The sequence below is a fragment of the Triturus cristatus genome, chromosome 11, assembly GCF_964204655.1.
Source record: "Triturus cristatus chromosome 11, aTriCri1.1, whole genome shotgun sequence".
NCBI classification, from domain to species: Eukaryota; Metazoa; Chordata; class Amphibia; order Caudata; family Salamandridae; genus Triturus; species Triturus cristatus.
Window position 1 is genome coordinate 264,215,985 of NC_140594.1, and position 23,905 is coordinate 264,239,889.

Consider the following 23,905-nt stretch of genomic DNA (forward strand, 5'->3'; position numbering starts at 1 on the left):
ACCCCAATGATAGTTGGTTGTAGTGGTTGAAACGTCAGCGGTGTCCTTAGCTTCTGAGAAGGATTAACACATTTGTGTTTACTTGTTGTTCAAAGAATCTCTTCCCCTCACCAGGTCACAAGAGTTTTTCAAAATGGAATACAATTTCCCCCCCAGACACGTAGGCTTGCAGGCTCCCTTGAACTGCCACCTCATTTCTCATCACCCTATGTGCCTCCTTTATTTATTTATTTAAAAAGTATTATATAGCGCGAACAAGACCCATGCGGGTATCAGAGCGCTTCACAGTTAGAGAGGGGGCTATAAATCAGTCAACAGGGTGCTCAAAAGTACAGGGGGAGAAAAACTCTAGGCCGGCATAAAAATGCATAATCATAAACAGTCTAATCAAATACATGGGTGAGAGACATGATTCAGAGCAGGCATGGAGAATAGAGGAACGAGAATAAACGAAGCGGATTACAAAGTCACAGGGAGCCGGGAGGACCTAATAACAATAAGTACGAAAAGTGCACACAGATGTAACTCTCTGAAAACCCCAATTAAATACAATTAAAAAAAGAAGAGGCAGAAGAATCTTTGATTGCTTATCGGCTGAGGGGGTTCTAGGGAAGGAATTTGTTTATCAATAGCGCTTTTAACTTCCTTTTTCAAAGTTATCGTTGAGGAGATCATCCTGATTTGCGGAGACAGGGAGTTCCAAATTCTCGGGGCAATACCTGAGAAAGCTCGAGCGTAAGTTTTCTTTTTACAAATTTTCTGTGGTGTCAGCAGAAGGGTGCTCCCACTTTTGGAGGATATGGAGCCACCAGATAGTACAGGTTTTTGTGCGAGGTATAGCAGGGTGTTGCAATGTAAGGCTTTGTGGGTCATGTAAGCAATTTTTAGCTGTATCCTTGCTTCATATGGGTTCCAATTTAGGGATTTCAGCTCTGGGGTTATAAGGTGGTATCTTTTTAAGCCCGTGATGAGTCTAGCAGCAGAGTAGAGGATCCATCTTCGATCTCGAGAGGCCACATATATAGTCTAACATGGAAATCACCAGAGATTGCACCGCAGATTTGAAGTTGTTGGGGGGAGAAAAGGTTTTATTTTCCTTGGGATACTCATTTGGAAGTTCGCTCCCTTGGTGAGGGGAGTAATGTGCTTCTGCATGTTTAAACTCTTGTCTAGCATTATGCCCAATGACCTTATGGAGTCAATGATGTGTGGTATGCAGTTAAGAGCTGTTAGCTAATTCATCCATTCACTGATGACAGATGACTGTTTAGGTGGGGCGATTAAAAGGAATTCCATTTTTAAAGCATTTTGATTAAAATGATTTAGAGTCAGCAAGTTTTGGGCTTTCAGTAGAGTGGTGTTGAGGGACCTGATATTAACTGGGTAGGAGACTTTCAGGTACCAGTTGGGTGTCATCAGCATACATGTGATGATGGATATTGGATAGTTTCAAGATTTCAGTTAGACGCTCCATGAACAAGTTGAAGAGAGTTGGAGATTGTGTGGACCATTGTGGGACCCCTAGATTAACTGAGGAGGGATTAGAAAGCGACTGATTAGCCTTGAATCTTTGAGTTCTATTGTGGAGAAAGGATGCAAACCAATTTATGATTGGCCCTGAGAGCCCCATCCTATGTTCCAGTAGGTCGAGTAAGCAGTCATGTTTAACTGTATCGAAAGCAGACGATATGTCGAGGAGGACCAGAAGGCAGGAATCATTCTGATCCACCATTTTGAGTGCATCATCAACAATCTGAGTGAGAGTGGATTCTGTACTATGACCGTGACAGAAGCCATATTGGAATTGGTCAAGTAGTTGGAATCATTCTATGTGATTACAAAGCTGAACATGGACACAGTTCTCCATGAGCTTGGACAGGGTCGGAATGTTGGAGATTGGGCAGAATTGTGTAGTTCGGTGTGATCTGCCATAAGTTTTTTAAGAATAGGGGTAACTTGTCCAGCCTTAAGACAGTCTGGGATAGAGCCTTGAAGCAGTGAGGCATTGACTATCTTGGCCCATAGTGGGAGTAGGGATAGTTTAATCTCCTTGAAGAAATTTGATGGTAGCAGGTCATTGAAGTGGTTGGATGGCTTCAGTGTTTTGAGAGTTTTTAGAATGGTGTTATCATACAAGATTTCGAATGAGTAAGATGCGTTGTTCTTGTGGGTATAACCTGAAGTGAGTGACGGTGCCAGAGATTGGGGAGGGTGGGAGCTGATAGATGGTAAGATTGGCAGGAGCACCATTCCAGTCCGCAGATCAAATTCCATCCTAGTTGTATTTTCGATGAAGAAAGTGAAAAAATCTTCGCAATTCGGCAGTGGGCATGGTCCGATCAGGGCCAGATTGAGTTAGCTATTTTATTGAAGCTGAACAATTTCAAACAGTTTTATGGGTCAATTTTTAGCTTGGTTCAGTTGATTTATGAAAATGTTAGCTTTGCAGATTCTTATGTGTTTATTATAGATGTTCCTTAATGATCTCAGATGTATGAGATGATCAAGGGATGGCGAGGATCTCTACAATCTTTCTGCTTGTCTCAGGTTCCTTCTTTCAGCGTTTCGACTACCGTTGTTCCAGGGTTTGGAGACTTTGGAAGGTATTTTTCTTCGGAGCTACCATGTCTAGAATGCTTGTCATGGACCGGTTCTAGAGTTCAGTGAGGTCGTGGACATCAGACATAACCTCGGGGGGAAGGGGGGGAGGGGGATAAAATGTTATAACTGAGGGTTTCTCAGATCATCCAGGTTAATGTTTCGCAGTTTTCTTTGCCAGTGTTTGGGTTTTTTTGGTTACATTTTACTGATACTTACAGATTCTGTGATGAGGAAGGAGATGCAGTGGTGGTCTGTCCAGTCGCAAGGGACGATAGAATCAAGTTGCATGGATTTCGGTTTGCCAATGATTAGGTCCAAGGTTGCTCCCTTGATGTGCGTAGGGCTGTCACATATATGGGTTAGATCGAAGTCCCTCAGAAGAGTTTTAATACTATTTAGGGAAGGGTCATTCATGTCGTTTCAGTGGAGGTTAAAGTCTCCAAGGGAGAACTGAGTGCAGTGATGATCTGCATTAGTTGAGATCATTTCCATAATCTGTTCGATGGAGGAAAGGTGGTTTCTTGAGGGATGGTAGAAGAGGTGGAGTTTGCAGACTTGCCTGATATTACAAGCGACATTAATGCATAGGTATTCACATGCTGGGAGAGCAGCAGAATGAAGTTGTTTGACCAAAAGATTGCTACGGTATATGCAGGCAATACCTCCCCCTTCCCCCTGGCTCGAGTCTTGTGTGAGGTGGTGACTACTGTGAGGTTGTTTTTATTTAAGGCTCTATGATTAGCTCTGAGTTCCCTGTGTGGTTCAGCTTGAATTGTCTCAATTTGACACTTATTGAGTGTATTGTCAGCCTATGTTGGGTCATCAGACCGTAGGAACGAGAGAATATACTTGTGAGTCAGAGGATCATTTAGTCTATAGGGTTGAGAAGGGTAACTGGGGAGGGACCCCTTCAGATCTCTCGACGGGGAACAGTCATTACAACGCGGTTTTTACCACGCAGTGCAGTTACATCGCATGCGTTACAACGCATGCGATGTTACAACGCTATGCCATTACAACGCAAGTCTTTACATCGACTTGCGCTAGATGGCGTGCTAACATTACAAATAGTGTAGTTTACTATCCCAACACCTTCCCTACTGTTAAGTGGACTGGAGTTAGAATAGTAAATTACACTTTTTTAATGTTAGCACGCCATCTAGCGCAAGTCGATGTAAAGACTTGCGTTGTAATGGCATAGCGTTGTAACATCGCATGCGTTGTAACTGCACGCATTGTAAAAACCCGCGTTGTAATGTCATACATCCCTCTCGACAGTGGGCTTGGGAACTCCTTGACCTAGTAACACGAGGCTCCTCCCTTCCCCGAGTGAGGGCTCCTTCCCGACCCTTCACTGGGGATGCGACCTTTCTCCCCACTTCCCTACAGCAACTAACTGCCAGGACCCCCACTCCCCTCCTCTTCTATGTGGGCCTCCGGCCCAATGGCTCCTCGATGCTTGCTGCCTGGGAGACTGCCTATCACTGGGAAAGTGGGTCGGCTTAGTTCCATGTGTAATGTGGATTTCACTGTACCCTATTCTTCTCCCGTCCCTGTCAAATTGCACTGTATTGTTTACTGCTTATATACACTTGTTCCAAAATATACTTATGCTGTATGATTCTGGTTCAATATAAAATTACGGCAAAAAAAAATACAAAGCCTAATGCTGCACTTTTTTCAAAGGTGTCTTTAATATGCCGGAGTTATTTCCTCTTAGAATGGCGAGATGTCAAAGCCTAAAGCTAGAAGAACTGAAGTGGGTTCAATGCGCCAAGCAGCAGACACTGGCCCAGTCAGTATCATCTGCGAAGAGCTAATTGTAGTAGATGCTGCAGTCATCCAAGATGGACTTTCGATGCAAATAGCAACGCCTGGAGGAAACTACGAGCAGAATGTAATCGCATAAAAAGCCATTCAGACACATTATGCCAATGAAGTATGAACTTAGAGTTGTATCCAGCTAGGAAGACAGTGCTTGATATGCAGGAAAGGTGAGTGCAGGGTCCAAAGAGCCGGCTGTCAGCGCTGCTGAATGCTGTCTTGCAAGGCCGGACTGGCCATGGCGGGCACCGGGCAATCCCCGGTGCGCCGCATTGGTGGGGGCCGGTTTTGGGCCCCTGGGGGCTATTTTTGTTACAGGGCCGCTGCTGCAAAAATGGCCATGTAACAAACTCGGCCGAAAACCGGCCCTGGCATAGAGCTCGGCGGCACCCCCAACCCTCCATGGGCGGGTGGGGGGGCGGCTGAGCACTTTGCCAGGGCTGGTTTTGGTTAACAGTCCGGCCCTGCTGTCTTGCTGACTGCCATGCTGTCTAGTCTTGATTCTCCCGCATGACTTTTTCTCCCACCACCCTTCACTCCCTGCCTCCTTGCTTCACTCTTGCAGATTCTTTTTCATCCCTACTTTCTCAATTCATCACTGCTTTCCTATCTGCCCCACCCTCCTTTTTCCGCCATCTTCTGTCTTTGTCTCTGTTGCCCTGGGTCAAAGTCTGATGATGGAAAATAAGTCTGGTCCCTTAAAACGAGTGCTTTTCTCAATACCTGCAAGCACCTGCACAAATTAAGCACTGAATGGTGGAAAATAGTACTAGCAGATCACATAACTAAATAGTCACAACTTCATACTCTCTAGAAAGTAACTCCACACCGCAGCTGTATGTGTACACAAACTAATTAGTGATACTTTTAAATGCGAGGATTCCAAGAAGCAGTTCTTCGGCGCGCAGGACCCACATGAATCAGCAAGGGAAATAAAACAATTTTAATGTGTGAATTTTCTGTGCATCCTATCGGCTTCTTCCCACAAAGCCAGGCCTCCATTACAGAGCAGAATGCGGAAAAATAAACGCTAGTGTATTAAAATGTAGCACATCCAAGCGTGTCATTTTTAACACTGCCCAAGTGGCATATTTGACTGAAAAGCCATAATTCTAATTTACCCCCTTACATGTGTGTGAAATGTATTTTCACACCTCTAACGTGCATCTTTACATGCTCATTTTCACATTTTGGCTGATTTTCTTGGCGCACTCAAGGGAGGCAGAGCGCTGGAGACCGGTGCAATTCCACATCAAACTTAATCTTTTACTGGCACATTTACAGTCAAGTTGGGAAATGCAACATTTCGGATACAGTTCTTAGCATCGAAACGAACATTGCATTCAAGCTCATAACAATAAAAAAATTTAAGCTGAAGACCTGAGCGGTGCCAAGAGTCAAAGACGATCTTAAAATGCAAGAGTAAGCTTCTCATTACCACATACACAATCAACACAAACTGTACTAAACAAATAAGCAAACATAAAAGAAAATATTGCAGAGGAAGTCATCTGTTTAGACATGCTCTACACGCTGTTGCATAGCGATTTTGTGCTTGCAACACACAAAAATTCTAAAAGAATTGTAAGGCATACCCTTAGATCTATTCCTAAGTTTTGTTTAGGGTTATGATTTTTTTGAGAATTCTATAAAAATCCATTCCAGGAGTACTCCAGGGACACTGAGACAATCAGAGCTTATAGACCTACTCACACGTGTAAAAATCACACATGCATAAATGTACATGTTGAACATTTAGGGGCCGATTCCGATGCGGTCGGAAACGGCCCGATCATTGTCTGAGTCGTTCCGACCGCATCAGAACTGGCTGTACGGATTCCTTCCCAACAGACCCATTTTGATGGGGTTAGTCGGAAAGGAATCCGAGCGGGCTCGGAGAGCACGGCTGCCATTCAGAAATCCTCCATCTATCCTTCGGGTGGCTTGTTCTAGCCGGGGGATTACGATGGAGGATTCCCACAGCCTTTCTGTAGACCCATTTTGATGGGGTTGGGCGGAAAGGAATCCGAGCGGGCTCGGAGAGCCCGGCTGCCATTCAGAAATCCTCCATCTATCCCTCGGGTGGCTTGTTCTGGCCGGGGGATTACGATGGAGGATTCCCACAGCCTTTCTGTGCAGGCATTTCTGACACAGAAAGGCTGTGGGAATCCCAATTTGGGGTCCCACAGCAGAGCCCCCATGGTTGCAAGGTTGCTGGATGGCGGCCTAGGGGGGACCTATGGTTCCCTCCGTTGATCCATGCACCCGGTGCCAGGCACCTTGAGGTGCCTGCCACCAGGTGCAGGGAGGAACTGCACCTCTGCTCCTTACCATGAGAGCATGCATTCCGTTCGGAATGCATGCTCCCATGGTTAAGAATAGAAGTGACCGAACAATGTTCGGTCGCATCCTACTTCCTGGGTTGGGGCCAACAACAGGAGGTCGTTCAGTCCCAGTTCCCAAACGATGTTGGACGAACTCTGGTCTGTCCGACATCAGAATCGCCCCCTTAGAAGTTTAGACGTGTAAATGCTTAGAAGGTGTGTATTTGCACAGTTGCATACGTGAAAATATATTTTCATTCTGTATTGTGCTCATTCCGCAATCCCACCAAGGACACAGATTTACAGATTTACTCCTCTCCTTGAACGGAGTAAACCTCTGACAGTATCCAGGATGCTTTGCAGACGTTTCTGTACATCCACAAATTCTGACGTTTCTTGGCCTTTATCTATATTGCAAGCACAACATCTTACAACCGGTGTAAAAAAACAATGATTAGATTTGTTTGCACTATAAATCACATATAAACCTCTGCCGCCTTAACGGTTTATATCACCTGTGAAAGATTTACACTTCTAGTAGACTCGGTCATTCCATTCATGTAACAGGGTTTGCACCAAAGAACAGATAATCCTGAAACATATTGAAAAATTCCACATGACTTGCTTTATTGATCTCCGCTTGCGTACAAACCTTTATAAAATCCTCCATGCACGAATGAAGTACTGCATCGAGGGACCAGAGTGAATTATAACGGAGAATGCTGAATTCCTACAATACGCTCTTTGTGTGTATCAAGGTGGTGGTTGGTGATTTCTATGTGATGTGTTATGCTACTGCTGGTCCTTCCCACCAAGGATCTCATTAGGAGGTCCACATCATTGGGGCAGGTAATCCCACACTGTTACCGGCCAATAAAGAACTCAGAGGGTTTTAAAAATGGAGCCATTATGAGCTGGACCCACGAGGATCCACTAACAAATAGGGAATCAGATTTACGCATAAGATCCCCCTAGTTATTCCTCATTCACCGACGCATTTTCACGCAGAGATTTTGGCTGCCTTAACCCGTTCGCTGCTTCTGTCGGCCAAAGCTACCTGGCTAGTGCTGCGCACGTCCGTTGGCCGACATGGCCCCACCCACTCTTTAAAACCGCCGCACCGAGGCGGAATTTCTGCCGTGGTAAAGGGGTTAATAAGTCAGAGTCCCCTGAATTGTGCGGGTGCAGAGTTTTCACATTACCTGTAGTCCCAATGGGACGAGTAGCCCCTGTTACTGGAGCCATAAGGCAAAACCTGTAACTCGGTTTGAGGGCCCAAGTGTTTACCACAGTTTGTCACTTAGCAATTGATGAACTTTTTTCCAGATACATTACAATGGAGCACCTGTTTACTTAATAATGCAGGTCCAACACTCTATTACAGTAGTTCTCAAAGTAAAGCCCGCGGGCCGCTGGCAGCCCGGCACACCTTCTCTTGCGGCCCGCAGATCTTCCACCGCCTCCCTTGGTAAATCAAGAGCTGCAGCAGAGAAGCCGCTCAAATGCCGTTTTCTTTGTTGCTGGTGTTAGCCAAGCAACATCGTTTTGTAATTCTGGACTTGCTTTCTTGGTTAGTGAAGCTTGTTTTATGAGCAGGGTTGGCCTGCTCATAAAAAAACCCGGAAATGACTGTAAAAACAAAGACCAGAAACGAAAAAACCATGTTGTAAGGATACGTTTTGTGCTATTTTGCTAATGGGTTTGTTTCTACACACAGTCTAGCTTGTACTTTCTGCAAGGCAGCCCAGCTCATTCCTGAAAAGTACGTAAGAAAGAATTAGAACTGTGATTGTGAGTACGATGGACCAGGGTCAGTGAGTGTGGGAGGCGGTCAGTCAGGTAGTAAAAAGAGCAAAATAATCTATAGTTAAATCGGGGTCTTTAACCTTCATATAACTGTATATAAAATGTAATACAGACACCATAACTGAACAAGCATTGAAAAAAACAAGAATTCTCGCTCATGAGACCTATTGGAATCATTCACAACATTGTACTGGTTAATCCCTTTATCTAGACACAGACATATTGCTGCTGGCCTTTTACACACCTGGATACAGGGCTACTTGCTTAACTAGTCAAGGTCATCTTAACCTGTAATTCTTTTAGGTGCCTGGGCTTGCTGTGCCTGCCCCTATTGGCTTTGGCAATGACTTTTAGCCATGGTGTATACACATGTAAATAAAGGTACCATGACTAGGCAGTCGTGTCATTTCATAGGCACACACAAAAAATGGATCACTGAGCCTACAAAACGAGGTGAGCATTTATTTTCTTATTATGTACCAATCCCAGACGGATTAGTAAATAAAAGTTGTGTAAAATCCACTTTTTGGTATTACGCTAATGTGGTTTTATAAACAGGGCTAATTTGCCTTTTTTTGTTTTTTTTTTTAAAATAAAAAAAATAAACGGATGAGTGAGTTGGGGTGGGGAGCGCCATTGCATATAATATGTGGCCCTCAGGCACAACCCAAACTGTGCTTTAAGGCCCCAGAGAAAATGGCATGCGATGTTACATGCTTTCCCCCCTATAATTAAATTCTCATTACATGGTATTTGCATAAAAAAGGCATGACAGTTATTATGCTGCAACTACAATTATTCAAGTGATGTACAACTGCTTTACTCTCCCGAGGTTACCCTGCAGTCTAGCTGGATCTGCGAGGTTTCAGGAGCTCCTAACCCTAGCGCCCTTTCTACACTTTTCCTATTTCCCTCGAGTTTCACCTGCATTTTCAGTTCTGTTTATGATTCCATTCTCCTTGCCACCATTGTAGCACACAGACGTTTCAACAACTCTAAACCCATATATTCTACAACTCCTCCCATCTCAATAATTTATTTACCCGTACCAATACCTCCATTTTTATCACCCGCTTCTACTGCAGACTGCCTTACCCAACCCATCCAGCCCCCTTGCTTCCTCGTGTTTGCTATCTTGCCATCTACGGCTTGTGGTATCTTGAAAAAATTGCATTTCCATTGACAATGAATCTAATTACCCTTGACTCCTGCATCTATATCTGATCTTGAGTGAGCATTGGAGAGAAGAAGCAGGGTGACCTTTGCAAAGAGACCTCACTACTGACAGGGGTAATGCCATCAAATGTAAGGCGACAGAGTACTGACAGATCACCGAAAGAGTCTGAGCTCTACCCAAACCCTTTCCTACGGTAATCAAAGGAATTCCTCCGCAAGCCTTCACAATGGGAGTCTGCTACAGTTCCTCGGGCAGAAGACAATATAGGTCAGGTCTCTGCTCCTTTGTTGGTATCCACAGACCTTCTACTAAATGTGTTTTGCCCCTACCAAAGTATCTGAATGATTCCATGTAAACCTCACAGTACAAAACACATGTGACATCCAGGAGCGGCCCAAGCAGGTAAGAGCCGTGGGCGACCTACCTGCATAGGCGGCTCCTGATGACATCACTATCTGGTCTGCAATAGGGACACAGCACCATGACTGAACATGTGCCAAAATATGTTGTCACAGTTCAAAGGTCACCATTTGCAAAGAGCCTCATCAGTCAATTTTCCTATTCATGACCAACACAGACCACCATGGTCTAATCATCAGGAATTATTTAAATCCATCACATGGGTGGGCAGGGTACCAGCTCTGCCTCGGATCGGAAGGATATGGCACCACAAGCAACGTAGCACCCCCCAATCAAATAGGTAATCCCAATGAGACAAGTATCCTTATAATTATGTAACCTCATATGGAAACTGGTCACAGAACACTCCATTGCCTTGAATTACCATGATTAAGTCCCTCATGTTCAGTATAATTTATTGAATGGATTCCCTAGCCGGGCTTCACCTTCAAACATGAAATCTAAAGTCCTACAAGACTTGGAGCATATAAAGGAACATAAAGTCCAAACATCTTAGATCCACGCCGAGACAACTGACTGTGCATAGGGATTGTAAAGAAAAAAAAAGGAAACATAAATTAATATGGCTGTGATGAAATTAAATGACGCAAGGCCACATTCTTTCAGACTTATTACAGCACTTGTAAAATTGAAAACAGGCATAACAGTTCAAATTTTATGTGGGATGCTTTTTAACATATGTTTTATTCCTACTTATCCATCCTCTGAACTGCCAGGCTGAAATACAATCTGCCTGCGCATCAGCTGGAATTTAACCCAAGAAAATGGCTTCGGCCATGCCTGCGTAAAGGAGTTTGGCAACTGCTGAGTTGTGCGCACTGGGTTATGGAACGGTCCGCTGACAGGAAACGGAGTGGCAATACCGTAGCCATGTTTGTCGCTATTTGTACTTTCATTGTTTCTGGTGTATTTATTTATTTATTTACATAGAGTTTTATATAGCGCGGACAAGACTCAGGCGGGTATCAGAGCGCTTTACAGATGATCCCGGACCAAAATAGCTAGGCCAGTAGGTCCGTAGCAACAACAGTGATATGCAAGATACTGGAGTAAAAAGAGAAACAAAGTATCATGACATCACAAAAAGGTATATATGAGCATATATGCACAACAAACAAATATTGATGCTGAGAGAAGTCATAGGTCATTGACGAAGTGAAAGCCATAGGATCAAGTCTGAAGTACATTGTAGCAGTGCCACTCAGGCGAGGCAGTCCGTGGAGTGTATGAGAGAAGGCACACGCTTCCGGGCCCAAAGAGAGCATCCAGTGGTACTGCATATGCTTTAGGACATTATTGCCAAAACTGCATGCATCAGTTCAAGGTTGAAAGCACATTCTCACTTGTAAAGTGCTCAGAGGCATTCAAAATGGCTACAATCTACCTATCTCGGGGTGCAACATGGTACTATGTATGAATCTATGACGTTATTCCGCAGCCTTTTTCCCCGCAGGGAATCACAACACGGTTGTTACAACGACCGCGTTGTGATTCCGCATACCATTACTTTGCAAGTCGGAACAACAACTTGAGGAGGGGGGGGGGCGCTGGATGTTGGAATAGTATAATTTACTATTCCAACTCCAGTCTGTGCGGACATTAGGGAAGGCGTTGTTGTTCTGACTTGCGGAGTAATGGTATGCGGAATTACAACGCGGTCGTTGTAACGACCGCGTTGAGATTCCTTGCGTTGAAAAAGTTTCGGGGTAAACGTTGTTTACCACTATGTATATCACCATGTATTGTACCATCGTTCCGTTCTGCTGTACTCTCAGTGACTACCATTTAAATAAGGAGAAACAAATATGTGCGCATAAAGTAGCAGAAACGAAGAGCTAGAAAGTCTTTGGCACCATGCATAATCCCTCCATCTTGAGCAATGAGAAGGTAATGCAACATAATCTTCAATTTAATACAGATTAGACTCTCGTAAGAATTCACTATGCTAATACAGAAAACACTCATGATGGCAGGGAGGAAGCCAAGTGCAGATACAATGCATCTTTGGTGAGAATGGCTAAACCGGAAGGCGTTCGGGCAGGAAGCCATGGCTCTAATTGAAAAAGTTGCTTTAGGGACCACACTGCTCAATCCCACAGTATCTGTGCTAAAACAATTACCAAAAGAATCATGCGGGAGAACAAATAGGATTTTAGTCCACAAATGTTTCTAAGCAGAAAGAAGTCCATTAAAGGATTTTTAAAGGGACAAAACACTCTTGTCTTGGATATCATGGTATGGAGCTCAGTTAGCTTTTTTCTACTCACTACTGAATGTATATATTCTCTTTGCCAACAATAATGATACCTAAAGTAGGTAGCTATCCCGGGGAGCCTGAAGACGTGCTCCATGACCGGTTTCCTATAATACTTTGAATCCACTATAGTCGATAGTCACCAAGTCAACTATGGTTGGTACGTAGGAATTTAGCTCCAAAAAACAGGAAAGCGGTTCACTTGCATAGACAATTTCAATGTAGGCAGCAAGGTGACACCCACTGGGTGTGTGCTGTTCAGAGGTGGGTTCCCTGGCAGAGGCCTTGCTGGTTCAAGTATGAAACTCTACTGGTTATCTTGCCAGATGGTCTAAGCACAGGGTGTGTTCGATATTAAACCTATGTCACTGGATATTTCTTCTGGGGTGGAGTGTGTGTACTTGGCTGAGATTGCTGTCATCTCTTGATGGATTTTTAAATAAACACTAGTAAAGTCAAAAGGACTGACTTTGATGTGCTAATCCCTGCAAACCGCAATTGCACCGGTCTCTGTTTGCATGTGTATCCACATTAAATTCAAACCTATTGGATTTGACAATGCTTTTTTTTGTTTTAGGTTCCTAATTTGTGTACTCGTATGTGCATGTTTGTGCATGTGTATAAGCATATATCTTGAGTGTATATGTGTTTTCTACATTGGCTAATTTGTATAACTGCCAGGGCTCTCGCCAGGAGGCAGCTTCGACCAGCCTATTTCTCCTCTAAGCGCTGCCTAACACAGAACCCTACAAGTGGGAAGGGAATGTGGCGTAATGGTCAGAGCTGCCAATTTCAGAGCTGGGGAACCAGGTTTGAGTCTCTGCATCAGCTCAACATCCTATGATTCTGGGTGAATCACCTAATCTCCCTGTGACAACCAAAAATGAATGTGTCCTTAACTGGTGATAAAGTGCCTGTGTTGATTAAGTGCTGTTACTGAGCACCGGAAACCACCAGCTCAAATTAAGCACTGGTTTTCTAAGACTTTAGAAATGAATCATTTCTGCGTCGAATGTTTGATTGAAATACAGTAATGAATGTGTGATCAGTCAGTGTAGTTTTCAGTTGTAAAATACTCCTTTAACCCCTTCCCTGCTCATGACGGAACCGTTCCGTCATGAGCCACGGTTGCCGTGTGCTCATGACGGAACGGTTCCGTCATGGCAATCCTGTCGGCGGCCGCTCCGCCTGCGCGGCGCTGTTTCCCCGCCTGTGCGGGGCGACAACGCAAATGGGCGGAGTCATGACGGAACCGTTCCGTCATGAGCACAGCTCAACTGTGGCTCATGACGGAGCGGCTCCGTCATGAGCACAGGCCCGCCGCGCTGCCCCCCCGCACCCCCCCGCGCCGCGGCGGAATTCCCGCCGCGGCGAAGGGGTTAAGCATTGCAATGCAAGCACTCCAAAGGCCTGCATGGCATTTAAAAATGCATGCATTTTGTACCCATGTTTTCAACAATTTTCTTATTGATGAGCATCTATGACTATGTAAAATATCTATCTAAAGTCAAGTCCAGCAAAACCATGTTCACTTTACGAACCTAACTGCTAACTCTTCTTGCTGAAGAGGCAAATGTAAAAAGTTTCCTTAAAATGGGTTTTAATAGTTTACATACCATTGAAGTCATTTTAGTAAATTAAAAACAAATCATATTTAGTTGTATTTATTTATTTTTCATTTATGGAGTGTGAACCTAGCTATGAAGGCAAAATAGCATTTTACAATCCAAAGTCCTGCGTAGCATTTAAGAATGCATGCATTTTGCATCCATGTTTCCAACAATTTTCCTATGATGAACATCTGTTACTATGCAAAATATCTATCTAATGTCAAGGTGGAACAGTTCAGCAAAACTATGTTCACTTTACCCACCAAATTGCTTAGTCGTCTTGTTGAAAATGGAAATGTAAGGTTTCCTTAACAAATGGGTTTCAATTGTATACATACCACTGGAATAATGTTCATGGGATAGTCAATTAGGAAAAATTAATTTTTAGTTTTATTTATTTTTCATTTGAGGAGTGTGAACCTAGCCATGAAGGCAAAAGAGCACTTTACAATCAAGTATGTCAGCTGCTATAAAGGATAAGATCCAAATATAAGTGCATCAAAGACACTTTAGATAGGCATTAAGGAGGGGAATGATATTTAGTAGGGACAATGTAACCTTAACAGCTAAGTCTTTGAGTGTTTTTGAGAGGACAGAAGTTTAGGGTTTTGTCAAATGTTTTCTCGTTTCAAATCCCACCATGTAGCTGATTAAAAAAACAAAACCTGGCCTCAAAACCTTCTCTTTTAGATTGTGGTACCTCTAGTAGAAGAGACAATCTGCTTGTAGGTACTTTACAGCAAAACAAGCAAGAACATACATTAGTAACACACAAACACAGTGTTCCAAAGATGCCTCAATCTCCTGGCCACTGGTACCTGAAGAGGAGATGGATTTATTTGACTCAGGCAGGAAAAAACTGGTCCGTAAGATAAATTGCTCTTATTCCTACCTGTTGCCTTTTACGTAGTTCTGGTTGCGCCCATCCCCTGCCAGCACTTGCTGTTCCCCCCAGAGTTCCTCGCTACTTGAGTCTTCTGCTATCTGTAGTCTAATCGTTTTAACTTAACTCCTCCTCCGTCTTCCCTCTAGCCCTCCTTCTACCTCCTCAATTTAACCTTACTTTCATCACATGAGAGCATACTCAATTTACCTTGCTTTTGTCTAATGAGAATATGCTTATTCCTATTGTTTACATCATTCAGCGTAAGGCACTTGCATCATTGTTCATGTTATATTGTAAAGTGCCCCATACTTTACAGTACATGAGCGATAAATAAAACTAATATATGAATCAATCAATCAATCACTGCAGAAACAGATTAACAGAATTAACTACACAGGGAAGTAAAACCCAACAAAACCCACAAAGAGGTAACTGCAATTTTAGACACTGCTCATTTACAAACATATCTTTTGGTTTGACCCTTTCTGTGCCTTTCAACCAAATGCCAGACCTGGAATATAGAATGCTCTTGCAATACTAATTTACTTGAGGCCAAGCTCAAAATACCATGTTAGTTCATTGAAAACTATTGATGGTAATCTTCTTTATTTTGGAGCTCAACCAAAGAATCTTGTATTGGATCCAAGCAGGATTTGTTCCTCATCTGGATTCATAAATGAATTCCTCCTAATGTAGGATGAGAACTGCTTGATTTGTAGACTGCAATTTCCATCAAATGGCAAACAGAATGCTTTACTTTTGAGATATAGGAAGATCAGGCTTTTTATCCAATCTTTTAATCTATTTTGTGGCTGAGAATTCTTGTGCAAGGGATCTCAATCATCCCCGAGATAAAATGCTTAACTGAAACTGATGTATGATATGAGCTTAGGCAAAGCAAAAGGATTTACAAACATATGTTTCAACCTGGTACTAACAGGCTGAAGAGATTTTCATTAAAACAAAAAGAACACTGACTGCCTATTGTCAACAGCAATATCCTCTGTAGGTCGGGTAGCTTTCCACAGAACTTGTGGTACACATAAGCGTGAAATAGCACACTCACTTTGAAACTTGAACTTTGGAGAATTATTGCATCACTGCATCAAAAAAAAGAATGCATATATTTCCATAGGACATAAGCCTGTAAAGGATAGGTCAGATAATTTTGACAGCATTAGGAGCTATTGTGTAAAGACAAAACATCTAACATAATGTTGAACTTCAAATAAAGCCCCCAAGAGCAATTTTTAAGATTTGGGACACGGGCAAATCTAGAAGATTAAATTTCACTAGAATAAAACAAATGAAGTACAGAAATTGTCTGAATATTATATATTATTTTTTTTTACAAATATAACTTCAGTAACAGCTAGAGATATACCTCCTCCACTCGTTTGAATTGTAACTTAAAATCCTCTTCAATGGTAAAGTCTGGTTTTAAATCACCATTTAGAAAATGCCACTTATAGAAAGTTGGCATTTTTCTGCCTAAACCAAATGGGCCTTTTTTCCAGTGTCCAGGGTCACATGACTATTAATGGCTGTACTGTGGTGTGACATATATTCATTCCAGACAGGGGACAAAGGGGCCTTCGGTGTGGGGAAGGATTTTCCTCTGCAGAGCAGAATGGTCTGGGTGGCTGTACTCAGACATTGCTGAGCTTCGAAGGGTAGCTTGAGGACTGTACCAAGTCCCTTCCTGACTTTTTAAGATGGAAACCCTGTCGCTGGCAAATGCATCCCACAACTGGGCCTCTCTGACCTTCATTTCCTTAGACAGACTGGATCCAAACCCAGGGGAAAGGGAAGAACTGATCATAACCAGTTTAGAGTGAGACAAAGGGGGTGTCCCCCCACACAGACTGCCACTGGGTATAAAAGTGCCAACCCCAGAACCTCTCATCATGGCATTCCTCATCCTGCGGAGGCCTAGAACGACTGCCCTGCTGTCCAAAACCTGAAGGAAGAATAGACTTGTGTGCCTCAAACCCAGGAACCCAGAAGTGACTCTATGGGTCAGTTGGTTGACCTCCTGTTTGAGCTACAGGGACACAACAAGTTTCAGGAGTCCTTTCTCTTCGACTGTCCACCTGACCAGCACTAACTGGACCTGCTTGGTACCTGCTGTTGGCCTCTGTTGGAGGGAGTCCTAATGCCCACGAGTTACCCCTCCAGGTCCTGGACACTTGGCTGGTGTTAGAGTGTACTCCTCCAACCTTAGAACTGCAAGAACACGACTCCAGGTGAAAAAACACAGGCTCTGTGTTTCTTGAATTACAAAGAACCAACTGAGGCAAATGCAGTAACTGCATCCAACTGCCGACAAGACCTTCCAGACCACAGACTTCTCCCGCATGGAGGTCTTCGCGTTGACGACTACCCTGAGTTTCCCACCAATGCAAAGATCTGACCACCAACCACCTTCTTTCACCAACAACAATTGGCCGGCAGTTCCCTGCCAACACTAAGTTCCGACTGAGGCCTAGGACTTCAGCAACCTGCCATTGACAGGCCCCTTTCCGAATCCAGCCTAAGAATGGGAGCAAAGTAATCAACAGAAAAGAGACTAAATAGATACTGTCAAAGCCACAGATCAGGCTGTCGGGGTACACTGATTGATAAATAAAAACTGGGCACAGTCAGTGTGCCTCCAGTGTATGCCCATTGAAGAATACAAGGGTTCAGGCAGGTGTAGTTACTGATTGCACTTACCTGCAGGTTTATCTGTTTACCCAGGCAAAAACAGGCTACTCTACTTGCACTGAAAAGCGGACCAGCAGTTTTAGGCTGCAGCTCTGCCTTTTAAAGATGCATTCTTCAAGTGCAGTCAAGAATTTTTTCCTTCACTGGGAGAGCTCATGCCATTTTTTAGGTCTCGCCTGACCCAGCACATGCGCTGGTCTGGCGAGACTTTTTGTGAGGGCTCAAAAAAGTGCTACCACTGAACCCTAGAGCTACAGTGCATGTGCGCGGGCACGCGCGCCTCACTTTCGCGGCCGCACTGCCGCTTTGATGTTCTCCCGTGAGTCAGTTTTTTTTTTTCCTATTTATTACTTCTATGTAGCAATGGTGGCACCCGTGCACCGCCATTACTACAGAGCAGTAATAAACAGAAACAAGCATTGGCATAGCCAATAGGTCTCGCTTTTGGGACCTTATAAGTATTTAGTTAAGCAACTGTTGCATGGCTAAACACTTATAAGGTCCCAAAAGCGAGACCTATTGGCTATTCCAATGCTTGTTTTATATGCCACACACCTCCAACTTGTGCCAGGTGTGTGTGGAGTGCACTAGATGCACACGGGAACCCTGCATTAAATTAATGTGGCCCCTGTTGTCCTGTGCCATGCAAATTGTGCTGCCATGAAGACAACCTTGTAAATAAAAGCACACCAAGTGTTCCCTACACCAGAGCTGAGATTACATAAAACTATGAAACAAATTTCCCTGAAAACATCGCCCCTTACGAAGCAGCTGGAAGCCTCTATATGGCACATCGTCTGGCGCCTGCCCAAGTCATCTCTTTCTACGACTCTACTGTAATGCCTGGCCTTCAAGGGGAGGCAAACAGACGTTTGTCAACATGACAACCACATAATGAAAGGAAACAAGGACCTCGGTTTATTAAAAAAGAGCATGCTAAAAAAGGAGCACAGCAGAAAGGGAAGTCAGCCCGGCAGCAATCCTTTACACATCACCGCTGAGTATAAAAAAATGCACAGCAAAAAATGCGGGCACAACTGACAAGCAAAAACAAACCTATACAATATCCACCACGTGCGAGCAAATAATTACCATACTATAGAAACGCTGTGTAGGGATAAAGAACTTTTAAGGAAGACACTATTTTTTGGCTGCTTCCAGTGAGCAATTAGGAAACGCAACTTTAATACAGCCCTGCCAAGGGTCACACATCTCGGGTCAGACTAACGCATTTTAGTATTTTTATGGCATCCCCACAAGGACCTGAAATTGTCACGCAATATGGGTGAATTGACAGGGTTATCCAACATGAGGTGATTAATTTATAGAGAGATAATTAATGGATGTGATGCGCCCACATTTGTCATTTGCTGGGTATCGTACCTAGCCCTCACAGCACTTCAATATAACCTGAGGGCATTTGAAATTGAAGTCTCCAGAAGCAGCACATCCTGTCACAAGTCAGAGAAAGAGCAGACAGATAGTGTAGGACTATCACATGGGCTCAGTGACGTAACATAAGCCCCCACAGCCCACGTGGTGCGGGACGGGGGGGACCCGAGCACCAGGGGCCCTCTCCGGCACTGGCAGGTCTCTGGTCTGAGTGCTTCGGGCTGGGTCCGGAGCACATGGGGGGACCCCTGCATGTACTATGCAGGGGGGCTCCCTCAAGTTTCATTATGCCACTGCACAGACTGACACCGCTCTATCTCACAATCCAAAACCTTAATCCTGACTTGCAGTTAAAATGAGACAGTTTAGTCAGTTCAGACACCTGTTTTCCGGGTGGCTTCAGCAAGATGTCGGCCTGTGATCTGTTGCGCAGCTGTTTAAACTGACCTGAATGAACACATAAGATTTTCATTTAAAAATCTGAATTTCCTCCTAAAATTATTTGGAAAATGTCAATAACACTATACCAGGAGCTCCAACCTTTTCTGTAATAAGAGCTACCTATGTTCAATGAAAATCATCCCGAGCTACTATTACAAATGGTGTAATAGTGCCCACATCAGACAAGATATTAGTGACCGCCCTATGCAAGAATACAGTTCAACAGGCATGGCACAAGCAGTGATGTAAAAAAGGCAAGGTCAGTGTGGCGTGCCTCTAAGTGTTTAACACATAACTGCAATGCCCCTGGCACCAAGGTAATAATATTGGCAATACCGCTCCCTAATGCCCCATGATTTATCAGTCAATTATCAGGTTTAAATATATTTTGGAAAGTCAACTGCCAAACGTCAGCATGTGAATTCTGAAAATTCATACAATTGCATCCTAAATAAATGGTTTTCACTTTTTGTATACAAAGATTTATACCAATTCCGTAGGGACTGGCGTCTTTTTCCAATCAGGAGAGCTACTTACAGGTAGCTGGAGCTGCTAGTAGCTAACAAGCTTCCTGGAGATGCTTGCACTAAACTAATAATTTACTTTCCATACAGTGCTTCGTTCTGAACTTCCATTGTTTGTAAGCACTGCATATAAAAGGTGGACCTATTATAGAATGTAATGTACCTCTGGTAGGTCTAATCTCAGACTGTGAGCCCACACCTTGTTTTTCCCTTTGCAAGATTACAGCATTTACATTGTTTATGCTGGTGCAGCAAATGTTTACAGTCTTCAGTAGGACCCTATTATAAATGGTATGTGGCAGGTATCGCGTAAGCACCCACGAGACTTGCAGCTATTTTAAGGCAGCTTAAAGAGCATCAGAGTGAGAAAAATGTAGTCACATGTGACATGTATCAATTACATGGACATGCCTGCTTTGCTCCACCTGCGTTAGTGTCAATACTACAACACTGACATGTCCCACAATTCATACTGATAACACAGAAATGTCCCACATAAGTGCAATGCAAACTTGGAAGCTACGCTACTATAAAGAAAACTTTATGCACTGTTTTTAACTCATCTCGAGGTAACCAGGGCACAAGCAACCTCAGCAAAAATGCTCCAACCAGATATGTAGAGAGTGAGAGGGAGAGAGGGAGAGAGGGAGAGAGAGACATTCAGCTGAGGCTCATAATTCAATGCAGGCACCAAACACCCATTATGACCGTTAACTCTTCTTAACTTATAAGTTTTCTTCACTCCACATTGAACAGATGAGGGGTGTCCAACATAGGTCAAAGACACCCAGATCAGTGCAAGTCTTTCAGGTTAACCACTGGCAAAGTTAATAATTTCAGTTTAGACTCAGTGTATGGACCCGTATCATATCTGGCTATTCAGAAAATCTTAAATTGATTCAGCCCTCCTGTACCTAAGCTGGACATCAGTTTAACTCTGTGATTTCACAGAGATGATTTCACAGCTGATGATCAAACAACAGGAACCCTCCTTTCGGTTTCCTCTCTACGCCACATGAGTGAGGAATCAAGGAACGCTTTTATCGGTGCCTTGTCGCTTTGTTTGCTGTTTATCCAGATAGGAGCGTTTTTACATTTGTTGAGCTGCTTTCTAACCTGTTGAAGAGGTTGTTCCTGCTGACCATTCTTAGGAATCCTGTGGGATCTGTGACAGAGTTTAATTTGTTGTTCATCTCCTCGTACTGCTGGTCCATCAAGTCTCCGGCCTCACTGTCCGTCTCGCTGCTGGCACAGGCCCTGCAAGTAGGGAAAACACATCATCAAATGAGAGATCACACTTATGCAGCAAATATGAAAAAGCATCAGCTTAAAAACTACCTGACCCTGGACTCTGCTGCATAAGCTGCAAAGTCAGTAGCTGTCTCTGTACCTAGATAAAATCATTGTGCTGGAAAATGAAAATACATAATAAAGATAATAGAGAATAGGTTTAGGGCCACATTTAGTGTTTGGCAGGCGGTTCTCCCAATGGCCGCCGCAACATACAAAAAGTGGTGGGGTAGGGAGGATGGGACACGGGGGAGGAGGGACTATAATAAAAAAATGTTTTTAATGTAAGTTAAACTTACCTGCAGCCAGCCGCCTCCTGCGTCACGCCTTGGTGCTGTGACTTCGTTGTCCCAGCAGATACTGTGACTAAGTCACAGACTCCCTGTCCAATCCCAGCGCGGGGATTGGCCTGAGCGGCAGGAAAGACGCTGCGCTCAGGTCAGGGAGTATGTGGGGTTTCTCTAACCCAGCTGTTCAATACAGCAGGGTTAGAGAAACCTAAGTGCGCATGTGTGTTTTGGTCAGCCTGAGATGGCCGGCCAACCACATATGCGCACTTAGGGAGTGCACATAACACTTCTCCCCCTCTCCCATTCCCCGGCCCTGCCCTGCACACGCTGGCTAAGCCAGCGGCTCAAAAATAAAAAACGAAAATATATATATATTTTTTTGGTGCTGGCTCTGAGCCAGTGGGGCAGCACTCCTCTGCCGTTGCAGAGGAGTCGCCCCTCGGTACTCCATCTGTCAGGGTGGCCGAGGGCATTACGTCTGCCGCCCTAGGACTACCGCTGCCAGATTTAGAGATCACAGATGGTCCAGCAGTGATCTCTGTATCTTGACAGGAACCATCATCATTGCAGATCCTATAAAGATGCAAAAGGTTTGGTAGACAGCTCTAGCTCTAGGCTGGCCTGGTAGCACTTTTTGGAGCCCTCTCAATAAGTCTCGCCAGACCAGTGCATGCGCTGGGTCAGGCGAGACCTAAAAAAGGACATCCCACCATCCATCCAAATTGGGGCAGATGTTGTAATGCCGTTCCCCTTATGGTCCCACCTCCGTTGGGCCATCAGAGGAAGCTTTCCGTCGATGGAGTCAACATGGGCTGCATCGACGGAACGCTGAGAGTCCTCCCAATTCTAAACAGGGCGTGCAGACAATAGCGTACCCTATCTGCCAAACAGTAAATCACCCCCATAGTCTCCTGTTATTAGTTCTGCAACTGAGTGATTGAGAAGGGTCATTCACTCTGTGTAAATAACAACATATCTATGATATGTTTGTTTTTCGAAGTATTTTTGCTGAAAACACACTATTTATCTCTGAAACCACCCTTCTGTGGAAGCACCCATTAAGTTTCCTGGTCCCAAACCCAGAGCAATTGACTTTTCTCAACTGTATCCTTGTATATTGTTTGCCACTATTTCCTTTCTGTCTACATGGTACTTACAACCTTAAAGCAGCTCCTTAAAAAATTGATTTGGCGTGGTGCCAATGTATAAAATACCCAGTGGGATGATGAATTCTAATCCCTCTCCCAACAGGAATTTTGCAGTGAACATGGCAGCTCTGCCACTTTCCAGACAAATGCAGGTAAGTCAAACCGGCCGAAATTTACGATGAAAGGTGTACAGAAAAACCCAGATACATGTTCAAATAGGGTTGGTAACCTGCGGCGGTCCGTGCAGGTAAGGGAGGTGGGCGGAAGGGGGTGGGGGGAGTCGACAGATGGAAAAGGGAAAATTAAATAAATAATTTCTATACCGTTGTCTGTCGACATCACCCGCCACGCCTCACCGCACTTACCTGCGCGGACCGCCACTGTTGGAAACCACATATTGCTTTTTTTTCTAAAACTCTTTTTATTGTTTTTTTCCAGTTGCATAACACGCTGTAACAGGGGCCGAATTTCAGCACTATATTCAGCATGATTAGTTTCATCCCAGTTGACCAATAGCAGGAAATCAGATGGAGCAATGCACATTACTTCTTTAGGCGGTGTTTGATTCGCAAACTTAAGCTAATTGTGAATTGTTCCACCCGCCCCACCAAATGTCAGTGTGTTTGTGTAAACAGCCCCTTGCGGCTTACACTGTATCTTTCCTTTTACCACAATAGTCCATGCCCCTCATTTTCTCCCCCAAGGAAGGGTCTTCCTCTGAACATCAATGCTTAGCATATCTCCTTTAGGTATCAACAGGCCCAATCCCACAAAAGTCGTGATACGGCACGTGCTGCCCCATTCGTTTATGATGCCCAACAGCATCAATTTGGGATCAACTAGCACCCACATTCGCTTTCAAAACATGTGCTAATGTTTCCCCATTTTGGGCTATAATTGAGCTGGTAAACATAGCTTTCCACATTTAATTTCCCATTTACCATGGACAAATCCGCCAACAGGGGCATTTCACTCACTGGGGAAAAATGTCTTACCGGGTGAATTAGCATTACCTCGATGCTGTGAATAACCTCCCACGTTTTCCCAAGCTGTGAACTGGGGCCTGTGTGTGGCACTGTCACAGTGCACCACTGTATTCCCACAGCTCTGGCTTTAGCTCAAAGACCAGCGGGGTGACCTTGTCATACAGAATTACTCTGTGTGTCATCTCCCCAGGCCAGATAAAATGAAGGTTAAAGTAGTTAGAATCCT

At 44.1% G+C, this 23,905-nt stretch overlaps 1 protein-coding gene across 3 annotated transcripts in view; it reads right to left on the bottom strand.

Annotated features, from left to right (window-relative positions):
* TTC28 (tetratricopeptide repeat domain 28) overlaps positions 1 to 23,905 on the bottom strand; it is a 1,841,724-nt gene that overhangs the window by 168,139 nt on the left and 1,649,680 nt on the right. For all 3 annotated transcript variants that reach the window (XM_085636419.1, XM_085636418.1, XM_085636420.1), the window contains one exon: positions 21,082 to 21,222. In XM_085636419.1, coding sequence (XP_085492545.1) covers positions 21,082 to 21,222 — 141 coding nt within the window. The remainder of the gene's footprint in view (positions 1 to 21,081; positions 21,223 to 23,905) is intronic.